Here is a 20250-nt window from a genome sequence, read left to right as displayed (position 1 = left end):
GAATTAGAGTGTGTTCAAATAGTCAACAGCTCTTACAATATTGTCTCAGACGGCTTTCATTATCAAAGAGCAGCTGGGCTGTGGCGACAGACACATCAATCGACTCCCTTATTCTTTGAAATTCGGATTTATGAAAATGTCAGGGAACTCGGATAGATATTCCATGCTTGTTAGAGTACAATAGACTGTTATGGCTACATTTTTCTCTTTCCACATATATCTATGTCACATATAGCTATGCCATTGGGAGCAGTAAATAATGACTATTCTTCAAGTATAGTAAACAGTTTAGACTGCGTCAGCCCAAACCTAAATCTATTTTGGCACGTTTACTGTGCAAAATCCATCGAAACAGCGCGCTATGGAGGAGGCATTATTTTGTTGTGTAACCACATTACAGTATAGGGCCGACAGCCCGCGTTCTCCGAGAATGAGCTACCGTATATTTGTCAGTAATCACACCTTGTGGAAAATGAGATGATTACATTTTCCATCTCGGCTCCCTGCACAGGGACACACGCAACATGGCATGGCATGAACACACCACCACGTGCGCGCACGCAAGCAGAATGTCTTGAAAATGCAACGGGTGAAGGTGATTTGCCATGTTTTATTTAGCCCACGTGGTGGGCTGAGTGGCCTTGGCGGGGCCGGCAGCTCACAGCTGAACAGTGGAGGTAATTACTGTCCTCTGTGGCTCTTGCAGGCGGCAGATCAGATTAAGAGGCTCTATGATCTGTTCCTGAAAGTCGACGCCACTCAAGTTGAAGTCAATCCCCTCGGAGAGACTCCCGAGGGACAAGGTATGCCCCCCCCACCCCAACTTCCCCTACTCTTCTTTATCTGGTGCCTGTTTCAGAGAGAATGCTTATCTACTGCGTGCGTGCGTGCGTGCGTGCGTGCGTGCGTGCGTGCGTGCGTGCGTGCGTGCGTGCGTGCGTGCGTGCGTGCGTGTGTGCGTGCGTTCAGTGTCTAGATTAAGTTTGCTGCTGACTGTGGGCATGTCTGTATTCTTTCTGTGTGTGTGTTTTTGTTGTGTGCGTGCAACATGTCTTAAGTGCATTTGTGCATGTGAGGAATACCAGCCGATCCCCAGCTTATCAATCCATTGAATGGTCAAGTTGTCATGAATTGTCACCCATTCGTCTGGGCCCAGTAGGTCCCTACTGGCCTACCAGGAGATTCTGGTAGGCGCTGTCAGCCAGTTCTATCGTTGACACCATGTTAATGCCTGTGCTGTCACGTGAGGGTTAGGGTTAGGGTTAACCCTAACCCTAACCCCCTAACCCCCTAACACTAACCCTAACCCCCTAACCCTAACCCTAACCCTCACGTGACAGCACAGGCATTAACATGGTGTCAACGATAGAACTGGCTGACAGCGCCTACCAGAATCTCCTGGTAGGCCAGTAGGGACCTACTGGGCCCAGACGAATGGGTGACAATTCATGACAACTTGACCATTCAATGGATTGATAAGCTGGGGATCGGGTGCGAATACTGTAGGAGACCAGGTAGTGGTGCTGTGGTTGTGTATCATTTGATGTTTTTCGACTATGCCGAACATCTGTGGAATTTAACTAAATCATTTTGGGGCAATATGGGAATTTTAAAATGTGAGGCATGCAGGTAGATTAAATCACATGCATTCCTTTGATTGTGTTGATGCTCGCACACCCAGCCTCCCGAGAGCGTGAGATGAAACGCATATTGGTTTCAATTTCTTTTCAACATTGTCCTTGCCAGGTTCACGGATCCAAGCCGTAACAAGGACTCTAGTCTATACATTGATTTCCTCGTTAATAGCATGTTGGGGAGGCGTAGCTGAATGGGTAGAGAGGCTGCCTGGGAATCAGAAGGTCACCACTTTGACCCTGAGCAAGTTACTTAAAGACGGGGTGCCATAGATCTGTACTTCTTCTGTTTTGTATGCGTCTATGGCAGGGGTTCTCAACGTTTTTTGCCGGAAATGCTTTGGCCGTGTCTCGTGACACGCATTTTTGGTATAAGTAGGCCTTTATGTAGGCCTACATGTTTTCATGTTCATCTCTGCTTATAAATACATGTATGTCTATCATGTCTATTTTAGTATTTAAGCTGATCGTTTTATTATTAGTTTTATAAATACACTTTCCTATGTGATAGGGGTTGTAATATTCATATATAATAATAATATACATTATAAATTGCATTTCCATATTCTTTTACATTTCTCATCATGTTTCCATTATTATTATTATTATTATTATTATTATTATTATTATTATTATTATTAAATATATAGCCTATCCTTCCATTCCGTCTCCCTTTGAGAACAGTGAGAAAACACTATTGTTTGTTGACATTCTAACCGCGGTACATAACTCATTTGCATACTTAAATGATTGACGTTCGGAGGATTCCTCTCATTCCCCTGGTAACGCTTTGAACTGTGGGTAATTTCTTTGCCAAAGTCAGCATCGATCCTGACTTATGGGAAGGGCGCATAAAGGGGCGGGGCTGAGCCCTCACTGATTTACCAATTTCAAATGGGACAGCCCTCAAGCCTTCGTGGACTTCACATGAACGCGCTGCTAAATCAGTGAGGGCTCATTGAGTCGGCAAGGGAGCTGATTGGGATTGGGCCTAAAACAGCCCTCCCCCTATCCACAAGGAGGAGCAGTGCACCAAAGCATTATGTCCAGGAAGGAAGTGAGCCCAGTGTCCATGACATCATAGACACTGGGCTCACTGCTAAAATCTAAAATATCTAAAACCACATACTGTATTACACACACAAAACCCCCCAGGAAAGTGTTCTAAATCTTCTAAACGTCATTAACATATTTTTTTTGCAAAAAGGGCGAAGTGTGAGTCAAAAGGCCCAATCGAAATACACTGCTTTAGTGATACACTAAAATCAGCCCTTCTTCAATAAAGGCAGAAAAAGCCAAACAAATATCTTTAAAATCAGCCCCTCCCCTTATCATACAACAGCTGTGGGCATGGCTTAAGTTCAGGTGTTTGCAGACTGAAACAGTGCCACACCTATTTAGTGTTCTAGGTTGAGGGAGTTATTTAACCTGTTGCGTCATTGGTTTCAAGGGTTCATGAACTGTTTGTCTTTGGTCCAAAATATTCCCTCCGGAAAAAGGTTGTACACACGATGATTCGTTTTATTTCTGGCACAGCAAAGATGGCTATTTGGTTGACTCAGAAGAACAAAAGGGAACATAGACCCAGTGCAGGTATTGGAAGGAGTGGTGGCAGCACACCGTATAGTTTGGAGTTTGCCTACCAGTGGAACATTTAGAGGCTTTTAGCCTTTTTTGGACTCGGGGTGACTCAGGCTGCTCAGGCTGTGTGTGGTGCGGAACGGAGAATGCTACTTTCTTTTTTTTAAATGTGATGTCCTTTTTCTCTCTAGCCTCTTTTACACAATGAGTAGTGCATAAGTTAATTGCAACTGTGATGCGACATTTTGTACTGCAGTGTTTTAATGGTCAGAGGTCAAAGGTTTCTCTCTCTAGTTAAGTAAGATCCAGTCGAGTCAAATTAGTCAAATAACTACATAAAGACTAATGTGAGTTATTTAAATTAATATGAAACGCTGAACTGAAGTGTTTAAACATTTTGTATGAAACGGGGATAACAACTTGTTTTCAAAATAGGTATTACATGAAAGTACACAACTATGAAACATAGCTGAAGTTATCAGCTTAACAACAATCATCTGTGTTTTTAAAATGTAATGAGAAAAAATACAGCAGATAGGAGTTTCACTTGTGTTTATTGAGAGAAGTAACTGAACATATTGTGGATAGTTATTATATAGACAAAGAACACCATATATGGGCATAACAGGGACACAAACATTATAACTGGGTGGGGCATGCATTTCCGGTTCTGCCTGGGCTCTGGACCTGATCACCTCTATATCTCCTTATATGGATCTGGCCTGTTCTGACATCACAACACGGGCACCACTCTAGTCATCTGACATTTGTGAATAATAATAATCTGGATCCACCGAGTCACGCCAGTGTTGCTCCGTTACCTTATCCCAAAACTCTGGAGTTCTTTCTACTCCCCAAAGTTCACCAACAAACTTGATTGTATCCACTTGAGGTAGCACTCCTACAGCAGCTCCTGCTACAAGTGGAACTGACAGTGCTGCCTTCCCCACAGCTACAAATGGCTTCGTCCACCTCCAGTTCGCCTCCTGTACTTTCTTCTCCCACTCCTTCCTCTCCTTCTCTAGTTTCTCCTCCCACTCCTTCCTCTCCTTCTCTACTTTCTTCTCCCACTCCTTCCTCTCCTTCTCTAGTTTCTTTTCGACCTCCTTCCTCACCTCCTCCTTCCTCTTCGCCTCTTCCTCCCTCCTCTTTCTATCCTCCTCCTCTTGAATCTTTCTCTGGGCGTCTAAGTACATCTCATCCGTGTAATGCTTTCCACCATTGGCCTCTACCATACTATCAATCTTTGCTAGCAGACGGGTCACCTGTGCCCGGCCGTCTATGTTTCTGTTGTTAAAAGCATGGTAACTTCCCGAACACTCGCTAACTAGCTGCTTAAGTGCTGGACAATTCTCTATATACTGCTCCACCGTTATTTCGATGACGTCTTCATAAGTGAACAGAACCAATGCGTACTTCAAAGCCAGCTTGGAGAAGTTGTCCTGAATCCACTTCATGGTGTCCTTATCCTCTGGGGTGAACCTCGTGGCCAGACTCAGCACCAGCAGGAAGACGTGGGGACCGGGTACGGTCATCTGCACGCACTTCACAATCTCCTCCTTCATCTCCTCGTTGGTCAAGTTTGTGTCGAAGATCCCGGGCGTGTCGACCACCACCACCTTTCTTCCACTCACTATGGTTTCACCTTTACTGCACTCGCGGGTCAACGAGTCACCTCCGGCGCCCTTGACGAACTCCTCGTTGCCCAGGATGGTGTTCCCAGTGGCACTCTTTCCCACGCCAGTCTTACCCAGCAGCACAATACGCACATCAGATCCAGCTGCTGACACAAATGATATGAAGATATATGAATAATATATGACAAGCAATCAGTTTGTGATCTAAGTAAATCTTTAGGTGGTGTTGAAGAGTGAACATATTGCATTCCACTTCTTTGTATCATTTCCAATAATTTATAGTTTATAGTTAACTAACGATATTGACTAACGAGTTCAAAAGAACTCACCCATTGTGTTCCGTGGGCCTGTATGTTCCACCTTGTGTATGCTGCGTGTATTGTTTTACCTGTTGAAGAAACACAGTGGTAAAATGATTTGAATGAATTAATCAATCATTTCCAACAACTCCTACATATCATCTCAGCACGCATGCACGCACGCACGCACGCACGCACGCACGCACGCACGCACGCACGCACGCACGCACGCACGCACGCACGCACACACTTTAACAATTTACTATGTATTTATGTCCACACAAAGTAGAAGCAAGGACGCAAATAGTATAGGTGCAGTTAAGGTTACATTCACAAAATGTGTGTTTTCATGATACAATATAGGCACGTCACTCTATGGTATCAGTGTCAGCGTAACAGCGTCTCCGCCATTGTGTGGCGGCTGCCAATTATAGACGGCACAATACTTCGCCAGGCTTTTTGCCTCCTTTATGGGCATCCAAAGTTGTTGAAGCCCTCTATCAACCAGTCTGTGGTTATGCCCTAGGCTAACAAATATAAAGACAAATAGTCTGCACTTATATCCCAGCTCTGAGATGGTATGTAGGAGTGGTTGGTATTTAATGACCTTGTTCATAAAGGCTTCCTGTAGCCTAGGGTCTCTAATACAGACACTTCTCTTGACTCTTTTTCAACCACAACAACATTTTGTGTATTAGCTGTCAAAGATGTAAAGATGTCGGGATTATCACGCACGCACACACACACACGCATCCACGCACACACACACATGTGCGCGGTCCATACATCCATATGTGTATGTATTGTACACACAAACATACATTTATTTGCCATTAGTAAAATAATAATAATAACAATAATAATAATAATTATAACAAGCAGCGTGTTATAGAGGCTTTTTATCACATACGGTATGTGACCAGATTTGACTGAGAGCCTGCCATCGCGCAAACTCCAGCTTTTCACCAGAGGAGAAAAACCTTTTTTTTTCTTTTTCCAAAATGAGTTAATAGCACAGACTCTTCACATACTAAAGCATGTCTGAAATAAGTGTCAGAGCTGAAATTGACATGTAAATATGAAATTAATGCTTAAACATTTAGGTGTAATGTTAGAGACCATAGAAGTGAACCTTTCAAGTCTGTTTTCTCAACTCGCTGTTTTCTGCAAGACATTACTCTCTAAGCCATATCTCCAAAACCGGTGGGTCAAACTGAACAACCAATATGTCAATTTGAAGCTATTATTCCCTGCTTTCATATGACAAGAAAACGAAAATTCAAAAAATCCAATGGCCCTCAGTCAAATTTAGTCACATATGTGAATCCTTTACGTTATGACTTGCTCTTTGGTGTGACTTAAAGGGTTCGTTCAGATCTTTGGACTTAAAGCTGTAGGAAATACTTGCCATTCATATTTATTTTATTTATTTATTTGACAGGGACAAAGCTCATTAATCAACATGTCAGTTTTCACCTCAATGTAAATGGGCCAAAGCTAAATTTCATGCTTTGATGCCATGTGTGCATATGTGCCAGCACCCAACACTACTGTATGTCCATACAAAACACAATACAATACAGATAAAAGAAAGACAGAGTGTATAGTTTGCCAGCACACAACACCATGCGTTGATGCCATGTGTGCATATGTGCAAGCACCCAACACTATATCCATATATATATATAATATAGTGGTTGCAAAGGTATTAATTGATTGCCTGAGTCCTGTGGTGGGAGCTATGGTCTGGTATTGGTGAATATTAAACTTATAATATTAAACTTAAATTAAATGAACATATTTAACGAGTATGAGATATACCAGAGTAATCACATGAAAGCAGGAATAGAAAGACACACCAGCATAATGATATGTTTCACCAACCTGAATGAGAGCTTACAGTAGTCGTCTATTTGTCGTCCAGCTTCCAGGACTGTTGGCTGAGTTGTCTCTTCGGTCCAGCAGCATGCCAGGCTATATAAGCAAACTTACTTTCACTTTCAGTTGTGTCATGTGGTCTTTTCTTGTAGAAGGCCTGATCTGCCGGAGCTCTCTCTCGCGCGCGTGCGCGGCCCACAAACACACGCACATACACGCTTACCGACAAACTTACTTTCACGCAAACAACTGTCACATGGTCTTTTCTTGTAAATGGCCCGAGCGCTCTCTCGCGCAGGTGTGGCCGCATGGCCCACAACTCACCCCTCCCAAGATTAATTCATTCTCTCACGCTATAGTAGTGGCAACCAGTAAGTCAGTGCTACTTTAAGCCCTTTTCAATGCCTACTTATACAGCATATTACTGTTTTTAATCACATAAATGAATAAATAGACCAAGACATTTTAATGTTGGAACTATACATTGCTTAAAATGTGTCTTAAAATGTCTAATCCAACAACACAGCCACCAAGAATAGATGGCATGAATGATGTTTGGTGGGCATTAATAAACAAAAGAAAACACGTCTATAAATACATGCAACAAATAACATCTCCCTGAAACACATAATATTACATTAACCCATTTTGGGCGGGAACCCCTTTTGGTGTTATAAACATTATGTTATAATTTAGCTATTGAAAAATAGCAGATCTACAAGCTCGTAGCGCTACCGAGTGGCGTGCTACGAGCTTGTAGGTCTGCTATTTTTGAAAATAAATGTTGAGGTCAGGCCTAAATGGGTTAATGCATACAATTCAGGAGTGTCTCTTAACCTAGCAGTCTGGTGGGGCATAACCAATGTCAGTTCCAATGTCTGACCGAATTTTATGAGTTATATGGCAGGCAGGCCTTTCTTGCATTGTATGCTCTAGCTCTAGCATAAATGTTCTGCTATAGTTCTGCTTTGTGTGTACTTTGGTTGCTACAACAGCCTGTGTGTATATTATTATGATATAATTTAGATAACAAGCTTGACCCGGGAAGTCTGCCGTGGCATTGTGAAATCCATGATCTCCACCGCGGTCGAAAAATGATGATGGCCTCATTGCACTTGAACTGTACCTCATACCCTCTAGCAATCACCAAGCATGAATCAAATAGAATCAAAAAGGATATCAAGTTAATAAAGTGTTTTATCTTTTTATAGCAGTAATTACAACATTGCGTTAGCTGTGTGAAATCAGCATGATCCTGTTTGCGGATGCCTCACCACTCCTAGTCTCGGGCAAGAACAAAGTGCATGTTGAAAAAGCCCTCGGCTCTGAGTTCAACAATATTCACCCACACTGGTCTCTTTGATAACAAGCACACACAGAGCTTATCACTCTAGATAACTTACAAAGGGACATTGGGATCAACTTTGACCTTATTTACCTTATACTTACTGTGTAAAAATGAAACTAATAAAACTGCTTTTCATTCATGTGATTAAAATGATAAAACAATATATAGATAAGGTTTCACCCTGCTATCAGAGTGATACAGAGAGGTGGGAGGTCAGGAGACTCATCATGAAACTGAAAGTGTTTATCTTTTATGAAGTAATAACAGGTAGACACAGGAATTCTGCTGAAGACCTTTCTGTCCTTTTATAATGTGTCTAGTGTTCTGCCTCTCAATGTGTTCATGCTTAATGTGTTAATGTAAATAACTTTGAATTGACTCGTTGTTGAAATGGTAAATGGTGCATTTATATAGCGCCTTTATCCAAGGCGCTTTACAGAGATTGTGCATTACATTCTCACACACACACACACACACACACACGCACACAACGCATAACGTTAACCTCTGTTGTACTTTCACAATTAGATCTGATAATCTGATATCATAATAATGTGTGACTGAGTGGCATAATTTACTCCCCTGTTGTATTACTGTTAGTTGTGTAAAGAGATAAGAAATGTAGGTTTATGATTTCCATGAAACCATGTGGTTTCATGGAAATAAAAGTAGGCTGGGGTGCAAAACCCAAACTCAACTGTACTACACCATGCCATACATATTAGGGATATGAACTCATATCTAGTGGCAAACACATGCTAATATACTTAAATTAGCTTCAATGATTCAATGATTTAAGATACATTCATGACCTTCAGGTATTAGTAAGTAAGTACATTTTATTTATATAGCACCTTTCACAGAGAGGACTCACAAAGTGCTTTACATACAATAAAAATACAGAACAAAGTAAACAAGCAAAAAATGCAGATAAAACATGTGCTGTACAATTCAGCTCAAACAAGACACAATATGATCATCATAAATACATCATAAAACAAAAGGTATATTAAGTTCAGGTTGAACCATCCACAAATGCTTGTTTAAAAAGAAATGTTTTGAGGCTATTTTTAAAAATGCCCACAGAGGAGGAAAATCTCAGCGCTAGTGGGAGAGCATTCCATAGTTTGGCTGCTACGGCCTGAAATGATTTGTCACCTTTAGTTTTTAGTTTGGTGGAGGGTGGGTCTAACAGACCCTGTTCTGCAGACCTAAGGGCCCTTCTGGGCACATAACGAGGCACCAGGTCAATCAAGTAGCCTGGGGCCTGACCATGCATCGCTCTGAAGGTGAGCACAAGTACCTTGAACTGAACCCTGAAGTTCACCGGAAGCCAATGCAAGGAGGCCAGGATTGGAGTGATGTGGCAGAATTTGCTGGACCTAGTGAGTAGTCTGGCTGCAGCATTTTGGATCATTTGAAGGTGGTCCATGGTGGTTTTATTTAAGCAGGTGAAAAGAGAGTTGCAATAATCAAGCCGTGAGGAAACAAATGCATGGATAATTTGTTCTAGTTCCGTGTGTGATACTATTGCTCTAAGCTTGGCGATGTTTCTGAGGTGAAAAAAGCATGTCCGGATTTTATATGAGTGTCAAAGTGCATGGATTGGTCAAAATTGACGCCAAGGTAACCAAATGGACCCTTATAGATCTTTAACTGAGTCCTGAATGATCAGTTGGTGCCACGGCTGCTTTCCCTGCCACCAATGTCAAAAGCATGCAGGGAGATCAAGTCATGCAGTTGCACAAAGGGGTGTCTCAGTCAACGCTGCGGCTGCAGTGCATTGAGTGCATTGAAGCGTGCAGTTGCAAGAAACTTGGCAACACCTGCCAGAACACTGAGGATGACTGGGACTAAGTCCATGTGTCTGCTGCATGCAAATACAAGTCAGAAACACAAATTAAGGCTTGAAGCAATTATTCATCATAACAAATAATAAAAAAAACATGAATTACTAAAGAGGCCAATTTTCACCATATAAATTATATAAAAGTGGTTCCTTCACAATTGATCATAAAGGGGAGGCGTCCAAAGGTGTCCTGTGGCATGGAATGAGTTAAATATGAATATGTCAATGTATTCCCCATATATGAAAACATAAAACATGACATTTCAGTCTATTTTCTACATTATTTAGTCAAACATATATAGTTGTATTATGTTTCAGCACAGTGGTGGCCGCCATCTTTAAATGGTCCATCTTGAGGTCTTAGCGGCCATTTTTTAGTTATACATACAGCAGATTTGGATTCAGCAGACCTTAATACCCCTAGAAAACATGTATGTAATAAATTAACACGATTTGCCTTCGGGGTTCATATTTTTGGGAAATGGACCCAGTCTACAAGTAAACATGAGAAGAACATTCTGCTGTGAGGCTTATATTTCGATTGACATAAACACATGGTTAATACATTAAACTTGCATGGAAATTAGATTAGATTCAGTACTAAGTACGATTGCCTTGTTTGTCTGTGATGCTGAACAATGACCAACTGTGAGCTGTTCAGTGTTCACATACAGACACATTACAGAACACCGACGTCTCGTTGCATCTTTGATGTTATTTTGTCTCCCCTCAAAACTGGCTCTTGTTTCCAGGTACGCGTTATCAAAGATTGGCAAGAGCAGAGGACTTTTTCTGTTGTTTGATAATTGCTTATGAATATTAATGAGTCGGGGCTATATTCTTTTGTTGCTAACGGCGACGTTCTGTGAAGATACATGTCTGCTTTACCCCTGCAAGCATGGAGAGAACACATGCTGGATGAGGTTGGCTTTTTTTAACAAGCTAGTCAAGTTAAAATTAGCCCACTTTGAGTTTTGTTTTGTTTTTCATTCTTAGTCTTGAGAGTGAAAAATGTCTTTTTTTGCTGTTTTATTTGTTGTTATTGTTTGATTAAATTTGTCTGAGTGCCTACAACAGTATGCCAGACGGAGTCTTTAATGGGTCTTTAATGAAAATCAATGGCATTGCGGAGTCAGACTGGTAGAGATCAAATGCCAGGAGGATTTAGGTCACTTTATTCATGTGTTGGTGCTCCAGTGTCATTCTTACAGTCTAGTGCAGTGCTTCCCAAATCGGCTCAAGACCCAAAAGCAACTTTAAACATTTGCCCTGGACCCAAATGAGTGAAAATAGCAGATCTACAAGCATTACAACGTGTTGTGTTTTTTACTTTATTTACATTTATTTATGAAAAATCTTTTGAAATGATGTATCTATTATATATATATATATTTTATGAAAAAAAAGGGGGAGATTAACTCGAGGCCCATAAGAATTGTTCTGTGACCCAGACATGGGTCCCGGATTGGGACCCATGTCTGGGTCACAGAAACAGTGGATTACTGTTTGGGAACAAGCGGTCTAGATCAGGGGTGGGCAACTGGCGGCCCGTGGGCCACATGCGGCCCCCACCTTCACTTAATGCGGCCCGCAGGTTAATATCAGAATACTGATAGTATTGATTTCAGCTGTTGCAATTCCAAACATGCAAACATGACCTGCTTTAAATATACTTAATGACTAGTACTTAACGACTAGTATTAGTAGTATTGTCTTTTTGTGTACAATTTGTATTTAGTTCATAAAGTTATCATAACTAAAATGAAATCCATTTGAAAATCAATAAAAAGGTTACTTTTCAGGTTTCTAATAAAAAGTATTTCAATTCAAATATAGCAAAAATAGCTGATCTACAAGCTCAAAACGCGTCGCAGCGCTATTTTTGCTACGACAGTAATATGCAATGCGGCCCTCTGGAGTGAGTGTGGAAATATAGTGGCCCTCTCCATCGTCAAAGTTGCCCACCCCTGGAGTAGATGCATGTGTTTGTGTTTGTTTGTGCATGTGTGTGTTTTGTTAAATGTCATTATTGTTGGTGTCTGCCTGCCTGGATGCACGTGTGTGTCTCCCTCTCTGATTGTACAGTATCTGTATGGTCTGGTTGTAATCCTCACGTGTGTGTCTCCCTCTCTGATTGTACAGTATCTGTATGGTCTGGTTGTAATCCTCAGCGTCTGCCCATTTCTACGTCTGCACAGTGTTTCCTGTATCTCTAATTACACATCATTACTCTCTGCTAGCATGTGGCGTCCTGGGACATGACATCCATTGCATAATGCATTTCTGCTTGGACTATTGCCTAGCTTTGTGCCGTTTTGCACCGTTTTTCGATAGCTGAAAGGTTGCAAACTGTCCAATGCGGAATCTTATATTGGATTAGTTTTACATTTAAATAATTTAAGTACTGTACATTTAAGTGATGTGTAGAGAGGCACTTGTGCCTCTGACAGCTTAAAAGGAACACTATCACGATTAACAACATTATCTTTATTTGTTGTAGGGCCAATGTTATATTAGCAGCCAATTAAACAGTTATCTGTGCATATCTGATATGCCGTCAAAGTGCCGTCAAAATTGTGATAAAAAGTGATGTGACTGGGGTAGAATCCATGAAAGTGAAAACTAAAACCCTTAAAATATATAATAAACGCGTGATAACCACATCCGCCCACCACAGCGTGTCTACTCGGATGGCAACGCTATCGACTGCTGGAAGTGGGCACTCGCTTGGCTATACCTGCTCGCTCTGTACACCTCATGAGCTTCAGGCCTTGCTGTCGGCAGTAAACTGGACCACCTGCATGTACAGTACTTAAATAATATACAAAAAGAAACAGTCCATGTGTACAAATACAGCAGAATTTTGACTATACTGTGGCTTCCTCCGCATCAAACAATTTAAGTTATTTTGGTTTTGCATACATACGTATGAGCTGGTAAAAAAAACAAAAAAAACGTTATGCCTGCCTGCTGTTTTTTGCAGGTAGCATTAAGAGTGCAGCTGCCTTTGAAATGCATCTCCGTTTTGAAGTGTAGAGGCAATGTCCATTTAGCATAATGGCTTCTGCTGTAGAGTGACACATGCCTCAGTGTGGCTTCTGCTGTAGAGTGACACATGCCTCAGTGTGGCTTCTGCTGTAGAGTGACACATGCCTCAGTGTGCCTGTCGCTGATTTAATCAAGACTAATGGGGTGAGCTGCCAGTCTTCCTTTCATTTACTTAAGGTGTTTGAGCTTTTAATGAGTTTCCCCCGTTTCATTCCTGAAGTTTTATGCGCTCTTGCCCCTTTCTATTTCATCTCGCCTTTTCTGTCCATCTTTCTCTTATCTTGTCTCTCTGTCATCTGCTTGTCTTTTTACCATGTCTGCTACAGTGGTGTGCTTCGATGCCAAGATCAACTTTGACGACAACGCCGAGTTCCGCCAGAAGGCAGTGTTTGCCATGGACGACAACGCAGAGAGCGACCCTACGGAGACTGAGGCCGCCAAGTGGGATCTCAAATATATCGGACTGGACGGAAACATCGCCTGCTTTGGTGTGCAAACACAACACTGCTTCAAAACTCACAAACACATGCACACAAACTAGCAGTCACGCATGCACATGCACGCACGCACAAATTAATTCAGCCGCTGTCTACTCTTGGAGTGCTAGGGCATTATTGTTTCTAAGGAGCTGAAACAGTCAAAGCAAAGGCAGTGCAGCCCTCTTATCCAGTCCAACGTTCTCAGGACTCCAGAAGGAGCGCTGCCATAACCAATGCATAATAATTAGCCATAATCCTCCCAGAAAGTCTCCAGTGAGCCGGATTGTTAGCATTCTCATTAAAGGTTCCCTCTCTTGTCATAAATCAAAGCTTTAGCAGCACTAACAGGTGCTTCAGCTAGCTACCCTGTAGCCCCATAAACACATTAGAAGTGTTCGGTTAGCACTAGTGCTGCCACCCCCACCCGTCTAAAATGTAATATCACTTGTAAGGCCCCGGAGATCCTTTGAAAGCTCGGTAAGCTACTGACGTAACAGCTGTTAAAGTGATTTTCCCTGCTTTTCTATTGAGATCTCTGTAGGAGAGCTTCCCAGCACCCCAGCTCAGCTCCGCTAATGGGACTATTTTCATGCCATCGTATGGTGGAATCGCTTACCTGCAAATAGCAGATCTACAAGTACGGCAACACATTGCATCGTGGCACGTTGTGAGCATGTAGATAGGGTATTTATTTCGGCACAAAACGAAGTATGAACAGCGTTTAACCCTAATGAATTAGGACTTGTTTGTGCACTAAATCTATTGGCTCCCATTTAACTTGGCGAGGTAGCCTTTCTAGCGCTGGGCTAAATATTGACACGTAAAAGAACCAGCATTCCCCTCGTCATTATAATTACATTTCTTTGCCTCGTTCAACATCAAGACTTCAAGCCAATTCTGGAGACCCACTCTGTACGTGACGTGCTACGCATTTAGCTTATTTGTTCCTCTCTAGGTGCTAATTTACTGCTTGATTTAATTGTTCGTGCTCTTACATTATTTGATCTTTCCCTTTAGTACTGGTAATGTTCATTTTAATTAACTGTGGGTTATACCTGCGTCACTGTTCTTTACTCTCAGGGGTTTTGTGTCAATTCTGGAGTCGTGCTAGGCCTTAACCCATTCTTGGCGGGAACCCCTTTTGGTGTTAGCATTATGTTATGCTTTAGCTATTGAAAAATAGCAGATCTACAAGCTCATAGCGCGCCACCGAGTGGCGCGCTACAAGCTTGTAGGTCTGCTATTTTTGAAAAATCGAAGAACGACTGACATATAAACATAGCTTTTCCAGAAAACGGTCAGGATGTAGAAGACATTTTTAGAATCTGATCTCTGGTCAAAATGGGTTAATAGCCAACACTAGCTTCATTATAGTGCAGGTCATTACCACGCTACAGTATCATTAGTAGTCCTCTTAAGTTATCAAGCAAACGCATTTAACTGCGTCAAAGAAAGTCTGTCTAAGGAAACGGTGCTCATGTAAATGAGTCTCTCTTCTGGCATAATAATTTTGTATCGGAGCTTAGCATTTGCATACCTGCATATTCAAAGCATTTTTGACCCTTGACCACTGCTGTTAACAGTGAATGGAGCGGGGCTCGCCATGGCCACGTGTGACATCATTGACCTGCACGGCGGGAAGCCGGCTAACTTCCTGGACCTGGGCGGAGGAGTCCAGGAAAGACAGGTGTACGAGGCCTTTAAGCTCCTCACCGCTGACCCCAAGGTAAGAATCAATCCACGCATGTGCACGCACGTGCGTGTGCACATAACTACATATGCGTGCACATTGCTTTAGTGCAAATTTGCACACTAATGACTTACATGTTGACACCTCATCTTCTAGTGTGAGGCCGCTTAAATGCTCACTAAGACGTTAACACCATGGAGGCCCGGGGCGGAGATCTCCGTCAAGTTCATGGTCAAGTGCCCAAGGCGGAGATTGATAAATAGGACGGAGATTAATGATATCAAAACCGATCACATCGCTCCACAGCCTAGGAGCGCTTGTTGCCCAATCCTCGATGACGTGCAAGAGTGACACGTCATCGAAAAGGTTCTCTGCCTGTTTAGCTGACGAAAACGAAAATCTTAAAACGTTCATAACTCCCGATCTAAATCATCCCGTCTAATTCTGAAAAAAATATCCTGTGTTTGACGGCCTTCCGCGGTCCAGTCGCTAGTCGCGATAGATTTATTCTTACCTCCCGTTGTTGTCGATCGATTCTAGAGCGTATGTCGTATGTCTAAAACACCATTTCCGCTCTACTCGATAAGATCCTTTTTGTCACTCCACGGCACGCAGTACAATTCTTGTGTGTCGGTGCAAGTCGGTGAAAACATCAAAAACAACCCACCAACCACAGATTACACATACCACGGTTATACTCGGAGCATAAGTAGCGAAGTAAAAATGTATTGTATGCAATGAAAGGAAATTCCCTGCCAGGATATATGTACTGCCTTGCATTATTTTTTTGGAAATGTCATATTTCTTTTTTTTCCTCTTCTTTTCTTTTGTGCTACTTTTTTTTTACCACTGCTGTTGTATCCTTCTCACTCACCTTAGGGATTGGTATCGTTAAGATGTTATCGATTCCGGTTCCGATTCTGCTTGTCGATTCCGGTACTTTATTTTTCCTCTGTTCCATAAAGGCTCTGCACCACTGTGCCACCCGAGTGCCCACAAAAAAAATCTTCCAACATTTTCTACAGCTATGTTTAGAAATGTTTGAAGAGGGCTTAAGTGGATAAACAACTCTTTCCTCAAGGCTCACACATTTGCATCCAGAGTAATAGAGTTGTATTATTAATTCTAACATAATAACTATATATTTAGGGAACCACTTCTCCTTCATTTTGACTGGCCACAAGCTGGAAATAAAAATGCTGATCTACAACATCTACAAAATAAAAGAAAAAAACAGATTCCGCTGCTACATGGCAAACGTAGGCCAGCACTGGACAACCAATACTGCTTAATATACACAACAGCAAAAAAAAAAAGTGCTTTCCTGTGTTTTATTGTTTTCAATTTGCCAGCCAGGTGCCATACATGTCATAGCAGGTTCCATGTCAGTGTAATTAGGAATACGTCAGTATGACAACAGCACTGATTAGCCCAGAGACCGTGGTACTCTCTGCTGTTTTAGTAAGGGAAACTGTGAGCTGTGTGTGACTAAGCAAGGCAAGCTTATTATACTGTAGCACATTTCAAGAGCAAGCCAATTCAGAGTGCTTTACACAAAACATTAAGCATTGCAGATCTACAAGCTCATAGTGCACCACCGAGCGGCTCGCTATGACCTTGTAGGTCTGCTATTTTTGAAAAATCGAAGAACGACTGACAGAAACATAGCTTTTTCAGAAAACTGTCAGGATGTAGAAGACATTTTTTAGAATCTGATCTCAGGTCAGAATGGGTTAAATGGTGCATTTATATAGCACCTTTAGCCAAGGCGCTTTACATAGATTGTGCATTACATTCACCCATTCACACACACATTCATACACCGATTGCGGCGGAAGCCATGCAAGGTACCAGCCAGCACATCGGGAGAAATTTGGGGTTCAGTGTCTTGCCCAAGGACAGGAGGAGCCGGGATTCGAACCACCGACCCATGGATCATTGGACGACCTGCTCTACCTCTTGAGCCACAGTCGCCCATTATAACATACACAACATTAAAACGGCAGAAAAGAAAAAAACAATAGTGCTGTATTTTGAAATCATTTATTTTACTCACTGGGAATCAGCGTAAAGGTCCGAGAACTGAAGTGATATGATCCACATTCTTAAGGTCCTTTTGAAACGGGCAGCGATTGACGCACCTAGTAATTCATTTTCAATGAGACCTGCGGTTTCTTATTCTGTACGCGCGGAGAAGTCGAGGGGCGACAACGCAATCGTATTTACGTGGGCGCGGTCCCGTGAAATTCACTGGCGGAACTACTTTGGGCCGGGCCGGGGGGTGGACCGCACGACCGGGGCTCGCCGAACCTGACTCCCCCCCCCCCCCCCCCCCTCGTTATGTGTGTGAGGAGCTGATCACAGTCACAGGTAGAGGAAGTGTTATATTTGGCCTACTATTTATGCTATATATTATTGACCGCGTCTTTGTCACAGTCTCACAGTCACAGAGTGAGAGAGTGAGAGAGTGAGAGAGAGCGAGAGAGTGAGAGTGAGAGTGAGAGTGAGAGAGTGAGAGTGAGAGAGGAGAGACGTGCTGCGTGTTAAAAAAAAAATAGGCTACTTTGTGTTCTATTTCACCTTATTGCTGAGTGACGCACACAGGGAAAAGCAAGGGGTTTAGAAGCGAAAAAGTCTGTTGTGGAGAACTCCACACATATGCACTCCTCACAGACTAGTGATTAGCCTACTAATGAGTGACAGGTGCTGCTACTTTGGGAGCGTGGCTGAGGATGTCTGTTGGAGAGAGTGAGTGAGACAGACTCCACGGTGCTTGTCCAGCCGCGCAGTAGCCTACATTCTCATCAGACATGATATTTTGCTAAAGTGTAGGCTATTATAGGCTATAGCTGTAAGCTCTGTATGTAGCTCTGGTTAATTGCGGGATGATGCGGGATTCGCGGGGCCCGCTGGTTTTATCTGTCGTGAGTGACTGTGTAAAAAATCGTCCATCGATCATCTGACAGCCCGGGCCCCCAGGAGGTCCGGGCCGGGGTTAGACCACATCCCCCTCCCCCCGATATGTCCGCCCCTGGTGAAATTGTCGCACGCATGCTGGTTTCATGCACCCGCTTTTTTTTTTTTTTTTTTGGCTTTCACTTTTATTTAATTTTTTTTATGGAGGGACAGACAGTAGGCTGACAGGAAATGGGGAGAGAGATGGGGAGGAAGACATGCAGTAAAGGCCGTCGGGATCGGGAGTCGAACCCGCGGCACACTGCCAGACTGGATTGCCAGCCAAGGTGCCTGGACCACTGAGCCATGGCCCAGGCCGATGCACACGCTTTTTAACCTTGCAATGTCCCGCCCCTCATGCGCAGATCTGGAGCAGACCCGTCGTTGATCCAGATCTGGAGCAGACCCGTCGTTGATCCAGATCTGGAGCAGACCTGTCGTTGATCCAGATCTGGAGCAGACCCGTCGTTGATCCAGGCGACAACGTCTCTGTGTTAATCGATGCCCGTCTGAAAGTACCTTTAGTATTAACCCATTTAGACCTGCCGTCGAAATTTTAAAAAAAAATGTCTGACCGTTTTCTGAAAAACCTATGTTTCTATATCAGTGGTGCTCAATATTTCATGTCAAGGACCCCAAAAATTATATGTTATTGGCCCGCCAACCCCCATCTAAAAACGTGTTGTTCCAGTGACCCCCCGGTAGCAAAGATTTGAGTTAAAAACGTTCGCTGTGAAAGAATATATTATATAAATGTTTTCGCCACATTTTCACGATTTTTCAAAAATAGCAGATCTACAAGCTTGTAGCGTGGCACTCAGTGCCGCGCTATGAGCTTGTAGATCTGCTATTTTTCAATAGCTAACAGTATAACATAATGCTTAAAACACCAACGGGGGTTCCCGTCCAGAATGGGTTAAGAGCCACAGCAGCGTTCTGGATCAACTTGCAATCACCACATCCATTTCTATTGATTCATTAAAGACATTCATTACAGTAGTTGAGTATACTGAAGATGAATGCAGGCAGGCACAAGTATCCATTTATTTCTAATCCTGCTGATTCACCGTCCTGCATGCATGGTGAATCTCTGCTCTATGGACTACATTAATGCCATCATGTGACTGTAAGTCCTCAGTAAACAATGAGATCCTGGTGACAGCGCCACACTGTTGATTGTGTGTTGACAGTCGTCTTAATACCGTTCATGTTCTTTCTGCTGTCACTGCCATGTTGAGGGATCAGTGTGTCTATGGCAGCACATCTGCCACTGCCCTCTCTCCCATTTTCATTTTTTTCTTGTTTACACAAGCTTGTTTGACCGTCCAGCTGGCATATTGACTCAATCTGACTAGACAATGTTGACAAAAAACACATATGACAATCCCCCGGAATATTATGTTATAATTTCTTTTTTGGCAGCTATGCTCCTAAGTGAAGTATACTGTGATTGACCTCGATGTTAATACCCAGGGAGTGCTTGGTCTCAGGCCCAGATTGGCCATCGTGGGACTTTGGTGACATTTCCCAAAGGCCTGGCCTGCCTGCTGACTGATGAGGACTGCAGCTGATTATAACTTCCATTCAAATTCTCAGATTGGCTGGCATCAGTAGTTGATAGTTAATGTTTGGGGCAGTGGGCTTGTTTTGGTCCGCCACTTTGCTGTGATGAAACAATTAGTCAAACGTATGAGCAGTCTGCTTTGCCTTGCCACGATTGGATAAAAGAAGAGGGAAAAAAGTCCATACTTTACAGTACCTTTCTAGGATGCTATGGTTTTTTATTACAATCTAGTGCATAAACAAAAATACACTGATGGTATTGTTATTTATTTCATTGTCATTTAATTAT

At 42.6% G+C, this 20250-nt stretch overlaps 1 protein-coding gene across 1 annotated transcript in view; it reads left to right on the top strand.

The window, feature by feature from the left end:
• The window catches only part of suclg2 (succinate-CoA ligase GDP-forming subunit beta), a 155754-nt gene that overhangs the window by 67006 nt on the left and 68498 nt on the right, over positions 1–20250 (top strand). The window contains exons 7-9 of the mRNA XM_079510896.1: positions 707–803; positions 13601–13762; positions 15337–15479. Coding sequence (XP_079367022.1) covers positions 707–803; positions 13601–13762; positions 15337–15479 — 402 coding nt within the window. The remainder of the gene's footprint in view (positions 1–706; positions 804–13600; positions 13763–15336; positions 15480–20250) is intronic.

Source organism: Electrona antarctica, assembly GCF_951216825.1.
Source record: "Electrona antarctica genome assembly, chromosome: 9".
Classification (NCBI taxonomy): domain Eukaryota; kingdom Metazoa; phylum Chordata; class Actinopteri; order Myctophiformes; family Myctophidae; genus Electrona; species Electrona antarctica.
This window is presented reverse-complemented; position numbering and strand designations above follow the sequence as displayed.